Genomic DNA, 14,787 nt, shown 5'->3' on the forward strand with positions numbered 1-14,787 from the left:
GAATCTGTTTTTTGAAATGATAATTTGTTTGAATTGGTGATTTCTCTGTGACCTCATGTTGTTATGCCTATCAAAGCTATTGACATGGATGCCATTTTTTTTACTATTGTCTCATATGAGTCTCGAGTTATTTAATCACTGTATAGAGATCTGAGGTACGCAGACGCCACTGCACTATTGTCCACAACACCGGGGGACTAGAGAATCTAATAACATCTGTAAAGGAACATAGCGAGACCAAAGGCCTTAAGCTGAATATAAAGAAGACCAAAATCATGAATACTGACAAATGCAAAGCAGATGCCATCATAAAAATCAATGGAGAAGAAATAGAAAGAGTAAAGAATTTTGAATATCTTGGAGCCAGGATTGAGTACAACGGGAAATCGGCCCCAGAGATCAGGAGGAGACTAGCAATGGCAAGATCAAAGCTAGAAAAGATGAATAATATCTGGAAAGGGCAGTGCATTCAAACAAAAATCAAAATCCTCAAAAGTGTTGTTTTCCCAACTGCAACATATGGATGCGAAGCATGGACTATCAGCAAAGCAGAGAGCATAAAGATCACAGCTTTTGAAATGGCATGCTACAGAAAAATACTCAGAATATCATGGACTGAAAAACAAACAAACAAAGAAGTCCTGAGAAGGATCGGAATAAAATCACCAATTCTTCTTCAAACTGTAAAGAAATTGAAACTAAACTATTTTGGCCACACGACTCGCCACGAATCATTAGAAAAGCACATTCTGCAGACAAGGGTAGACGGCAAGAGAGGAAGAGGTAGACCAACAAGAAGCTGGGAACAAGATATATGTGAACGGCTGGGAATGACAGCAACTCAAGCAAGTAGACTGGCGGAAAACCGTAATCTGTTTCGCAAGAAAGTTCGGGAAGCAACGTCCTACGCAGGATCAGCTGACTAGATGATGATGATAGAGTTCTGAAATGTATGACAGGTATCGTATATTGTATTAAAACTAGTCAAATAAACATTTCAGTGGTTTTATTTTTGATTAAATTTTAAAACAAAGTATATTTTAGCCCTGAAATCAACAGATAACCGTAATCCAAAGTCCCATAACTACATGGAGTACTTGCCCAGAGCAAACTACCCAAAGATCCTGAGCATCACGAACAACTTTAACACAGACGATTTTTAAAAAATGCAGTGTTGTCAAGCATTGCGATGCTATTCCTTTAGCATTGTGTCAAAATAATGTGAGTAATACTCACTTACTGCACCTGATTTTATGTGTTTGGCATGTACTAAAGGTAGCTCAGACCTTTTTTAAAACAGGAAATAAATAGTCAAGGGGACAGAACGGGGAAAATGGTAGGAAGTATTCTAATTGGTTAATGCTTAGTTAGGGGCAAACCATCAATTGGTTGGAGTTTACCATATTTGTGGGTTTTACGGCGCTTGCAACACATTAATGTCATATTAGCGCCAACAAAAAGGGAGAATATGGGATATTAAAAAGTTCTAGAATGACAATTAAAGCACCCAAGAAAAGGTGAGAAAAAGGGGAATTGGTCCAAATATGGAATTGGTGTAGATTCCAAGAGCACACCATAGATTTACTCAGTTTGAGATCCCATGAAAGTCTCATCCAGACACGAACACAGATCCCTACTAACAGGAATACACTCAAATGTTTCCACTATAAATTCAAAACAACAAATATAATAATACATAAAAGAGCGATGATATACAAGGAAAACAATATCATCTCCTAAAGTTATAACTATACAATTGACTGTTTCCCTCTCAGCCAGGGTTGTATCCGGCCAAGGCCAGGACAAAGCCAAGTAATCTCATTCCAAGACAAAGACAGCAAGCAAGTTGGAAAACAGATATAGAGGGATAGAAGACACAGTAAGTACCTATCTGCCCAATATGGGAGGTCAGGAACCCCACACAGTACATTTGCTGCCATCATCGCGATGACATTTGTCATAGAACCTCTACAATAACGACAATTGCAAAGCCCTTCAAGTGTTGTTCTTTAGACTGACATGGCGGTTTTTACAAATAAAAATTCCCAAATTTTGTAAGCTAAAATCAGAAAAAATTGCGATTCATTTTCCTGAAAACCCATAGTCTAATTAGTTCATGAAAGAAAAAGGTTTTTATTTGTTTTTAAATGTTTCACAGCGCTTGCAACAAATGTAAGTCCATATCAGCGCCAGCAAAAAGGAGAAAATAGGATAGTAATAAGTTCTAGAATTACAATTAAAGTACCCAAGAAAAGGGAAGAAAAAAAGGGAATGAGTTCAAATAGGGAACAGATTTAGATTCCAAGAACACGCTATCAGAGCGAGATTATCTAACTGTTTCATCCTGACACAAACACATGTCCTTACTAAGAGGAATACACTCAAATTTGAAACAAAAGTAGTACAGTGCATAACAGAGAGATTATTTACAAGACAAAAATATCATCTTCCAAAACTACTATACATTTGACTGTTTCCCTCCCAGCCAGGGTATCCGGCCAGGGCCAGGACAAAACCAAGTAATCTCATTCCAAGACAAAAACAGAAAGCATGTTAGAAAACAGATATAGGGGTAGAGAAGACTTTTTTTTTTGGGTAAAATCTCAATAATTTGAAAAAAAGCAGATTTTGCGACCGCAATGCAAATCAGTGATTTTTTGCGGCCGCAAGCGATGCAAAGAACTTCATGCCAGAATAGAGAATAAAGCGGTATCTTAGGTGAACACCGGCCTCTTAGACCCTGTGTGTGACTGGTATTGCTCTGCGCATAACAATATCTTACAAATGAAAGAGCGGCCTTTTAAGTCTTGTTTACTACTGTAGTCCAACCATAGATCGAACAAATAGCGATACGGGTTAAAGTTAAAGGTTAGGGGCTAGGGGTTAAAGCTCTTTCAAACTATACACATGAGTAAGAAGACCTCCAAATAATATTCATTTTTTTATAACGTCCATGAATGTACTAGAAAAATAAAATGCTAGTGAAACAATAGATAATGATGTGGGTTAAACCCGTAACAATATGTATGTGTGTGTTAAAAGCTATTTGAGACATGGGAATGGGTTAAGACACCGGCATCGTTAAAGGGTTAGGGGTTTGAGATTCAAGTTTCATTAAGACTTTGGATATGTGGCAAGAATGTCCACGGCACTGTTGACATAAAGGGGGTAAGGGTTAAAGGTTAAGGATTTTAGTTCAAGTTCTATCAGACTGTGTAAATGTGGCAAGAAGACCTGCAAATACTAGTTGACATTAAAAACAGAGAACACTAAGAATTTCTATTAACTTTCTTTATAATGCACAAAACTGCACCAGAATTGAACATAGGACAGTGTAATACGTCATGATTTCCCTGGCAAACAGCACACTTGGCTTTTCATGATTGACGGCTTTTATACAACAAAGCCTTTTAAATCCACAGGGTGACAATTTAAAACAAATTCAACACTACCAGGAGAGAATCTCAAAGCTATACGTATTGAAATGGTTTTGTCCATTTAATCGGTTCTCATCTGTAGATAATCATTTCACATAAAATGTTCCAACCTCGACCCGCTTTTTGATTTTTTCTTTTCTTTTATTGACATTGATATGGCTTGTTAATAAAGAACACACAGACATCATTAGAAAAAGTTGTTTTTATTGTATAAAACTGAAGTGTTTTACATTTTGCCATAAGTTGAACAGAACACCAAAGCGTAACAACTGTGTTGATGCAGGTAGACTAGCTCAGGATACAGAGCTTTCTAATTCGAGTCAAATTATCGTAAGATCATATCAAGATTGGAGATTCCAAATTTATTTTTACCAATAAACAACACCAATCAAACACGAATACTGGATAACAACACCAAAAAACATGTTCTTTTTACATAAACTTAAGCAAAATATTGTCCATTACAACAATGTTAAACTAGGCCCGTAAGTGCGGTCAGAAGTCAGACCTGCATATATGTACACATCGGTTTAAACCTTGTTTATGTTATGTTGTCATTGAGTTTATCTAATTGTTATTTAGAGGGATTTTAATCAGATATTTAATGTTTTTGGTAAAATTTGCCTTAAAATTGCGTGTGCCCAGTATTTTGCTTTTTCTTTTTTTTTTTTTTTTTTACTCAAATAAAATATAAATAAAGTCACTCGCATAAAAAAAACAACATATGATTACTCGAGAACACACAACTCACAACATGGCAACAATGAAAAGAAAAACCGTAGACTTCTTGATGACATAGAAACATTTGTCTCGGCCAATAATGTGTGAGTGACTTTATTTATATTTTATATTAGCTCTAACCAACATTATCGAGCTTTCTGGTACCTACAAGTACCCACCAACGCTCATATATACTTCTATCTATTTATCTATCTATCTATCCATTTGTCTATCTATCTATCTATCTATCTATCTATCTATCTATCTATCTATCTATCTATTATCTACTATCTATCCATTGTCTATCTATCTAATTTATCTATATCTATCTATCTATCTATTGTCTATCTATCTATCTATCTATCTATCTATCTCATACTATCTATCCATCTATTATCTATATATCTATATATATCTATCCATCCATTTATCTATCTATCAACCGATATATCTTTCACAGTGGACTGTTTATTAGTATTCATCCCCTATACTACATACTTAACATCCACCTATTATATTATATCATGTATATCTTCACCCTATTGTAATTATAGCAAGAATGTTGTTCACAGGAGGACTTAATTTATATTCATGCACGTTTAGTTAACATAAACAAAGTTACTTTAAATTGACATAAAAGTTAGTATTCTCAACGAATTAAAATCAAGACAGAATTTTCACATAAATTACTTGGTGGAATAACGTGAAGCGTTCCGAAAATGGGGAGTCGAAATTCATACGATTGTTCATCAATTTTGTGGAAAATTAGACAGTAGTAGAAGTTGTAATGTTATAGTCGTAGTGGTAGTAGTTGTAGTAGTAGTAGTAGTAGTAGTAGTAGTTGTTGTTGTTGTAGTTGTAGTAGTAGTAGTACAACAGAAGCAACAACAGTAGTAGTAGCAGTAGTAGTAGTAGTAGTAGTGGTAGCAGTAGTAGTAGGAGTGGTAGTAGTAGTAGTAGTAGTTGTTGTTGGTGTTGTAATAATAGCGGTTGAAAAAATATATATAATCTATATGTCGCCTTATCCCAATTTTATCAGACTCGTGGCGCTTTACATTCTTAAAATAGATAAATACAATGATAAATACAAAATATAAACACACAACATTTTCATTTCATATATGACAATATAAATTAGATTTTACACAGATAATAGGAAATACAAAATAGAAGTCATGAGACAAAAATGAGAGTTTTCAATTTAGATTCGAAAGCTGATCATGAGTCAGCACTTCTAATATTCTCGGGAAGAGCATTCGAAAAATGGGGAGCCAAAAATTAGATTTTAGATAGTAGCATAGCAGCAGCAGTAGAAGTAGTAGTAGTAGTAGTAGTAGTAGTAGTAGTAGTAGTAGTAGTAGTAGTCGTAGTAGTAGTAGTAGTAGAAGAAGAAGGAGGAGGAGGAGACGAAGAAGAAGAACAACAACAACAACAGAGAAAGAAGAATAATTGGTACTTTGGAAAAGATATCACTAACATGTCAAATGACAATAGTTTGGAATTAACTTTCCTATTGTAAAACAAAGAAAGATCGTTTGTAGGGGTGGATGTTCATGTATTTTGAAAATATAATTAGAACTTCCAGTTTCGTTTGGTTAAAAATGTGAGAATTTTCTTAACAGAGGCATCATGTCTAAACATTTTTTCCTTCAAATTGTACACAATCCAGATATATATCACTGATAATATATTAAAAAGAAATGCCTTGTCCATAGTGGTTTACACCAGACACTAGATCAAAGGAAGTGACGTAGTATGAGCAGCATGGTGGCGGTAAGGGACATCACATGGATGCAATGCAAATCTGTAAAGAATAGAAATGATTGACCATGTTGTAAAGTCGAAGTCACAAGTTTGAGAGTTGTTGATATCCTACGGACGAGTTTTCTGGCCAAATTTTTCAAATTTGTTTTTTCATTGTACAGCAGTAGGTATATTGGATAGGTAGGTAAATGTTGCCTTGTCTACACCTGTAACTAGCCACGTCGTCGGCCATTGCTGATTGTGGCGAGTTATCAGATGAATAATAATCATGACGCGAAAAATAAACCCAAATGTCGTCTCGCATTACCGGTCCTTCTAATTGCCGTCCGGAGGCATAGGGAAGCCGTCCGGAAGTCATCTAAAATATATTCTCAAGCTATCCGGAGGCTCCCAAATCTGTACGAAGCTTTCCAGAAGCGGTCCGAAGGGGAGGTTTCCGAAACCTCCTCGTGCTATCATTTCTTTCAATAGGTCCTACTAATTGCCTTCCAGATGCCGAGGGAAGCCGTCCGGGGTCATTTAAAGCATTTAAGGACCTCCGGTTGGCTTGAGAATGCTTTAGATGACCTTCGGAAGGCAATTAGTAGGACCCCGCATTACTGACATTGTTTAAATGAATACTTGATTACAGATAGAGGGTGAATAAGAATAGTGCACGTCACTATCTATATCGATGGTCGGCGGATCAAATCTCTGAAGTCTCGATTTTCACGATCCTGTTAGAGTCTGATACTGATATGATCTAAAATTGAATAAGACATTATTATTATTATTATTATTATTATTATTATTATTATTATTATTATTATTATTATTATTATTATTATTATTATTATTATCATTATTATTATTATTATTATTATTATTATTATTATTATTATTATTATTATTATTATTATTATTATTTGATGATATTGATGATATTATTATTATTATTATTATTATTATTATTATTATTATTATTATTATTATTATTATTATGATGGTGATTATGATGATATATATGATGATATGATGATGTATGATGATATATTATTATTATTATTATTATTATTATTATTATTATTATTATTATTATTATTATTCTTATTATTTTAAGCTTTTATGAAACGTTTCTGTAAATGTTTATGTATTAAGACGATTACAGAGCTGTGCTATATCCCACTCCATGTGGATACGGCATGACGTAACTATAGTACTGGCCAAAGCACGAGGCTCTTGACCACTATCGTTAAGGCTATTGTATTCGTTACACAGGTACCGTGTGTAGTGTGTAGTCAGCAATCAAATTTTCGTCAGTCTTTGTTTCAACTGGCATTGGACACAACCGCTTTGTTTTCTCTCGCTTCGTTCAATTTGCTGGATTTTTTAATTTTATATATTTAATTAAGTGAAAGTGTGCTTATCATTGTTGACGTTCCGGAATTTAATTCGTCATTCTCATACTCTAGTCGGCCATGGGATACGGGAAGTAGTCTGAAGTGGGTTACTTGCCTGGCGCCTTGTTACATTGGGAATTGACTTTTTCCAGGTTCTCCAGGTTCATTTGATACTGGGATCTTACCATCTCAGGGCATGACTTCAAGTTCTCATCCATGCAGTCAGTGACGTTACGGTAGAAGCTGAAGCAGAGATTGATGCTCTTGTCATCATCATCATCATCATCGTCACCATCATCATCATCATCATCACCATCATCATCATCATCATCATCATCATCATCATCATCATCATCATCATCGTCACCATCATCATCATCATCGTCACCATCATCATCATCATCATCATCATCATCATCGTCACCATCATCATCATCATCATCATCATCATCACCATCATCATCATCATCATCGTCATCAGCATTTTATTTGTATTTCACTTTTAAAAAATTGTCGATATAATCTTGAGTAAACAAGATGCAGAAGGATAAAGACTGCTAAACTTTGATTGTAGAAGAGGAATATCAGACAAAAGTTGTTTTTTTTTTTAAAGCCTAGAATGAAAGCAAGCGAAAGCCACACGCCGCCAACGGACACGTTATTTCAAAAGATAGTCAGTATCGATTTGTAAATAATCTTTACAATATATTGAATTTTGCGCTCAATAAGGAATGAGATTAGCGGAAGAGTAGCGTCCCTTGATTGGACGTCACCCATAGTCTGTGACGTCACCGGCGGAAAATTTATTAGAGAGAGAACGTCATGTTGGGAGAGACGCATGCGCACAATCAACATGACGTTCTCTCTCTAATAACTTTTCCGCCGGTGACGTCACAGACTATGGGTGACGTCCAATCAAGGGACGCTACTCTTCCGCTAATCTCATTCCCAATAGGTGGCCACGTGAGAATCATCGGATAAATCCCTGTAATACAATATTATTATTCTTGATGTCAATGTTTTTACTTTTGATTATTAATAATATTATATAATGTATATTACGTCTATAAACTATTTTGGCCACACGACTCGCCACGAATCATTAGAAAAGCACATTCTGCAGACAAGGGCAGACGGCAAGAGAGGAAGAGGTAGACCAACAAGAAGCTGGGAACAAGATATATGTGAATGGCTGGGAATGACAGCAACTCAAGCAAGTAGACTGGCGGAAAACCGTAATCTGTTTCGCAAGAAAGTTCGGGAAGCAACGTCCTACGCAGGATCAGCTGACTAGATGATGTATATTACGTCTAATCACTTCGGTCAAACTTTGATTCCATTGTCTATCCAAATGTTTTGTCTGGCTATTAATTTAAAAATTGTCACAAAAATGACAGTCTTCTCTATTTGACAACAACTTCAAGCCATAACAAGTTTATGCTATGGGGTACAGGGCCTCAAATTAGTGTCCTTTTTATCACACATTTTGTCCTTTTCGTTTGTTGTACTTAAACCCTATTTGGATGATACTAAGTAATTGTATTTGATATTTCAATGTACAGAACCAGAATGCAAGAGCGGGTGGTTGGATGGGAGCATCACCCTTGAATCATATACCTATGATGTTCGCATGGGTGTACGATCCGATAGTGATGTCGTTTCTTCTTCTCTTTACTAGCCTATCCTGCTTCTTTGGTTTGTGATTGTATTTTTGACAGGGGATATTTTTTTTCTGTAAATCTTCTGCCTGTTTGTTCTTGGTTATTTATAATTTAGCTTATGATATCTTTAGGTTATGATGTTGATTTACATTTGTACTATTTTTGTTAGATTGCTTGTTTTTTTTTGTTTCAGCGGTCTCTCGTATAACCTCAATTGTGTTGGAAGAGACCTAAAGCAACAAACAAACAAAAAAAAAGAATGCAAGAAAGCAACACTTACGAGCATTTGTACTCAGGACCTTGTGGACCGTCCCAAACCTTTCTTAATAATGGAATCAAACACTCGGTGACATTGTGAAGGGAACATCCAGTCATGGCTGGGACAGAGGACAAAATCATAACACGTCAAACCAAAGGCTCCTTCTATTTTTATATTGGGATAAACTGAATCGCAAAATGTGAAATATTAATATTCAAGACTAAAAGTAGAATTCTTTAACGTTTAAAACGCAGTTTATTATTATATCATGTATTCTAGAGTTACTAAAAGCGTTTTTATATTACTATATCATTTATTCTAGAGTAACATATTTTTATATGAATATATCATGTATTCTAGAGTTACTAAAAGTGTTTTTATATTACTATATCATTTATTCTAGAGTTACTAAAAAAGCGGTTTCATATGAATATATCATGTATTCTAGAGTTACTAAAAGCGTTTTTATATTACTATATCATTTATTCTAGAGTAACATATTTTTATATGAATATATCATTTATTCTAGAGTTACTAAATGCGTTTTTATATTACTATATCATTTATTCCAGATTTACTAAAAAGAGTTTTAACTCTAAAATATGTCTTTCTATGGGTTTATAGTTTTACATTCGATTCAATGTTCATCAGCTAGAATAACACGGATATGGAGCTCGTTTAAGGCGCGGATTAAATTGAATAATGGATTCAACTTTCAGAATTGACTTTTCATTTCAGTGTTCAGGGTATACTGATTGCTAATAGGCTTCAACAGTCATGATGTCACTTCCCTCGTAATGACGCATAGTAACTGGCTCTAAACTTTCGGAACAATGGCGGACGCCCTAATGAAATATTTCTCCGACGAGCATAAAAGTGTACCCAGAGGAGAAAAGCATTATAGATCTGATCATGCTTTTTAATTTTTATACATTTTGATCAATTGACATATGAAAAGTTATAGCCAGCATGAAGAATAAAAAATACAGATTTTCTTTGTTTAGAACCACGATGCTCGCCGTTGCTGGGCGACGTGACATCAAGCTATTGAATCCAATTGTGGTCACGTAGCCAAGTCGGTCAACCACATAGTTCTGTGCACAAGGGTGCAACACAGCTTGCATTCATCACAACATTTTGACACAGTGATGGCTAGGATTCTTGGTTTCCCTAAATATATGTCATAAATAACAATGTGAAATTGAATGTCAGCTTCAATCTAATATACGAAAACAGATTAAATGGACGTATCGTGTTTCCTCTTTATCAACAAACAGGATGAATGAAGCACTACGGGATGAGGGATGGGTAGAGATAATGTTGTAGTAGTGCGTTTGTTAAGAATATTATATTTGTATTGATTTTATTCAATTCACTTTATTATTCCTCAAGCTTCGAGCAGCAACATTTACATTAACAGATTCACAGGAAATGGCGTAGCGGATAGCCTGCTACATTACTTTTTTTGTCCGAGACAACGCTGCAACTGGCTGGTTCTCATAGAATCAACAGTCTCTCATTTCAATCATATTGACTTCAATCTTTAAACATCGTATAACTAACATTCTCTCATTCTAATCATATTGACTTCAATCTTTAAACATAGCATAACTAACATAGTCAAATTCTAATCCTATTGACTTCAATCTTTAAACATAGCATAACTAACATTGTCAAATTCTAATCATATTGACTTTAATCATTAAACAACGCATAACTAACATTGTCAAATTCTAATCCTATTGACTTCAATCATTAAACACGTAAACTAACATTGTCAAATTCTAATCATATTGACTTCAATCTTTAAACATCATGTAACTAACATTGTCAAATTCTAATCATATTGACTTTAATCATTAACTAACTGCCTATACTAACATTGTCATTCCAACTATGATTTAATCCATTAAAACGATACTCATGAATACATTTGACTTAACTTCAAACACTACTAGAGTCATTTTCAAATAACTGTGTTTAATCTTTAAAACAGCATGTTATCTACATTGTATTTAATCATAATTTCTTTAATCATTAAAACGCAAAAAACGCATTCAAGTTTTATTTAAATAAATCAACGGCACTAATGTCAAATTCTAATCATATTGACTTTAATCATTAAACAACGCATAACTAACATTGTCAAATTCTAATCATATTGACTTTAATCATTAAACAACGCATAACTAACATTGTCAAATTCTAATCATATTGACTTTAATCATTAAACATCATGTAACTAACATTGTCAAATTCTAATCATATTGACTTTAATCATTAAACATCGTATACCTAACATTGTCTAATCCTAATCATATTGACTTTAATCTTTAAACATCGTATAACTAACATTGTCAAATTCTGATCATATTGACTTCAACCTGTAAACATCGTATAACTATTTTTGTCAAATTCTAATCATATTGACTTCAATCTTTAAACATCCTGTATACCTAACATTGTCTAATCCTAATCATATTGCCGTTATACTAATTGCCTTCAGCTGGGTCATTCCAACCTAAAATCCCATTAAAACGATGCGTCATGAATACATGTGGGGACCTAACTTCCAAACACTACTAGGGGTCATTTTCAAGATAACTGTGTTATTTTTAAAACAGGCATTTAGTGCTCTATTTATTATAATATACATTTTCTTTTATCACTTAACGAAAAAACGCTTCAAGTGTTTTAAAAAATCAGCGGGCACCTGATGATTATAGATTGTCAAATAGAGCGAACTCATTTATTGTCGATATGGACATGGCTTACGAAGGTTCTGAAAATCACCATCTCATGTTTAGTTTCTTAGACTGACCTTCTCCAAACACAGGGTCTACTGTTATATTCAGCAATCGTTGACATTCTTCTCGGTCGTAATATTTCCCACTCAAATAGGAACCTTGCGAGGAAATCATCGCCTCTGGGCAGGTTAGCATTTCCTTCAACTGACAATCGTAGATTTCCAAAATTAGTCTGGGTAAGTAAGATAAATATAAACATTTATATAGGGATTTTAACAGGTAAGTAAGATAAATATAAACATTTATATAGGGATTTCAACAGGTAAGTAAGATAAATATAAACATTTATATAGAGATTTTAACAGGTAAGTAAGATAAATATAAACATTTATATAGGGATTTTAACAGGTAAGTAAGATAAATATAAACATTTATATAGGGATTTTAACAGGTAAGTAAGATAAATATAAACATTTATATAGGGATTTTAACAGGTAAGTAAGATAAATATAAACATTTATATAGGGATTTTAACAGGTAAGTAAGATAAATATAAACATTTATATAGGGATTTTAACAAAGTGCCCATGACAGATGTAACTCTTCAAATAAGATAAACGCACAGCCAAGTAAAATGAATTGTCATTGGTCATGCTAACCATACTTCATCCAGTACGTAATGTTAGAATAAACTAGATGATGAAATTTTGATTTAAATTCCAGCCTAAAAGAATTAGTTTTGATGTTAAAGAATACAACTCACTCTTTCCAAGTAGGTATATATTTTACTGAAAGTTTATGAGTGATGTCTAAAGTTACATTTTTTAAAACGAATCCTATTTTGAAAAGACTGTCATATATTACATTTATCAGTGACTCAGGATGGTTAGGTGGCTACAAGACACCAACTTACGTTAATATCTTAATTATGATTTAATTTTACTGGATTTCTTTCTTTACATCCACAGTAAAACTATTTATACCACAAACTAAATTAACATGATTTCATAAAACACGCTAGTGCAACAAATGGATTATAGACTACATCGATCATTAATACGAGACAGGTCACTGCAATAGGATTCAATAGTCTGATGTCACGTCCGTCCAGCAACCATCAGCTGCGGTTCTAAACAAAGAAAACCGGTGCTTTTTATTCTTCATACTGGCTTGAACTTTTTTCATATGTCATGTAATAAGAATGTATAAAAGTCAAAACATGATCAGATGTATAATGTTTTTCCCCTCTGGATACACTTTCATGCTCGTCGGAGAAGTATTTGATAAGTCGTCCGCCATTGTTCCGATAGTTTAGAACCAGTTACTAAGTTACTATGCGTCATTACGAGGGAAGTGACGTCACGACTGTTGAAGCCTATTATAAAACAGAACACACATCAATTCTCACCGGCATTCCGCTACCTTATCGCTGAGAATCTCTTCTGTAATCCGAGGGGAACGGGGAGCACATTTTTTTATATTTTCAATGGAGCACTGGGAAAAATCTGGAATAGAACTTGACAGTTTACGAGAGTAATTCTTCATCCCTCCTTTCTCCTTCTATCATGGCTAAGTCTTACAGTTTACTATAGAGCCCAACAGACCATCAACACGTGAGAGAGAGAGAGAGAGAGAGAGAGAGAGAGAGAGAGAGAGAGAGAGGTTAGAAAGAAAGAAAGAGAGAGAGAAGGTTAGAGAGAGAGAGAGAGAGAGAGAGAGAGAGAGAGAAGGTTAGAAAGAAAGAAAGAGAGAGAGAGAAAGTTAGAGAGAGAGAGAGAGAGAGAGTTGTGGAATCAACCCACGGCGGAAAAGAATACAGTGTGAAACTGGTGTTACTTCCCCTTACACTCCATTCTTAGGCTGAGACACCAACAACAGAAGAAGGATAGAAAATAGTATACAAGGGTCCCACATCCCCGACACGCCTGCCAATAGTTATGGGATGAGGCAGTAATATTATGGAGATACATAAAAGAGAATGATAAATGAATCATCTTTGATAACGATACATTTATTAGTGGTTAGACGAGATAGAAATATAACCAGGAGTGACAATATATTTATTACTCATATATATATATATATTATATATATATATATATATATATATATATATATATATATATAATATATATATATATATATATATATATATATTAATATAATATATATATATTCCTTTCTTTAAAAAATATAGCATTGTGGAGAACATTGTGCTTATTTGAGTCAATAAAAAATTTGATACGGCGCACAACTCTACTGAAAGATTTGAAAATTAGAAATGTATTTTTTACAAATAGATAAACAGATAAATTGATTTCCTTTTATAATTTAAATTCAGTTTGAATGTTCGTTAGTCACACAGATATCATAAAATACGTACCGACGACACTAAACAGTCCCAAAATCAACCAATTTCGTCACTGTAATAAGTTGTCAGTTTGCGTCATCTATTTATGACATCAAGTATTATTATTACTTCCGTTGTGTTGTTGATTTAGCTGTGATCAGTTTTGTTCTAATTGCGTGTATGTTTGTGTGTGTGAGTATGTGTGTATGTTTGTGTGTGTGTTGTGTGTGGTGTATACATGTGTGTGTGTGTGTGTTGGCATTTTTCAGCAAATCGTGGCATTCATAGTGATATTATTCACTTGATCACATGAAGGTATTTCAGTCGCCATTTTGATTCTTTTTTTTACTATTTGGGTTAGCTCGAGAGGTTAGTCATAAGTGTTATTAAAGGTGCTAGGGTGTTTGTTTTTCCATAAGTTAAGTAAAGGGGAGACATTCCGAAAGCTCCTACATCCCCAGTATTCTTTA

General features: G+C 34.1%; 1 protein-coding gene across 1 annotated transcript in view; it reads right to left on the reverse strand.

Annotated features, from left to right (window-relative positions):
- Window positions 1–3,624: 3,624 nt before the first annotated feature.
- Window positions 3,625–14,787, reverse strand: part of LOC144974050 (uncharacterized) — a 38,304-nt gene continuing 27,141 nt past the window's right edge. Inside the window, exons 11-15 of the mRNA XM_078916938.1 lie at window positions 13,376–13,472; window positions 12,042–12,199; window positions 9,242–9,338; window positions 7,416–7,543; window positions 3,625–5,961 (exon numbers count right to left, since the gene is read on the reverse strand). Of these exons, the coding sequence (XP_078773064.1) occupies window positions 5,894–5,961; window positions 7,416–7,543; window positions 9,242–9,338; window positions 12,042–12,199; window positions 13,376–13,472 (548 nt within the window). The 3' untranslated portion in view covers window positions 3,625–5,893. The remainder of the gene's footprint in view (window positions 5,962–7,415; window positions 7,544–9,241; window positions 9,339–12,041; window positions 12,200–13,375; window positions 13,473–14,787) is intronic.

Source organism: Berghia stephanieae, chromosome 5, assembly GCF_034508935.2.
Source record: "Berghia stephanieae isolate SIO BIC M18660-M18661 chromosome 5, UCSD_Bste_1.3, whole genome shotgun sequence".
NCBI lineage: Eukaryota > Metazoa > Mollusca > Gastropoda > Nudibranchia > Aeolidiidae > Berghia > Berghia stephanieae.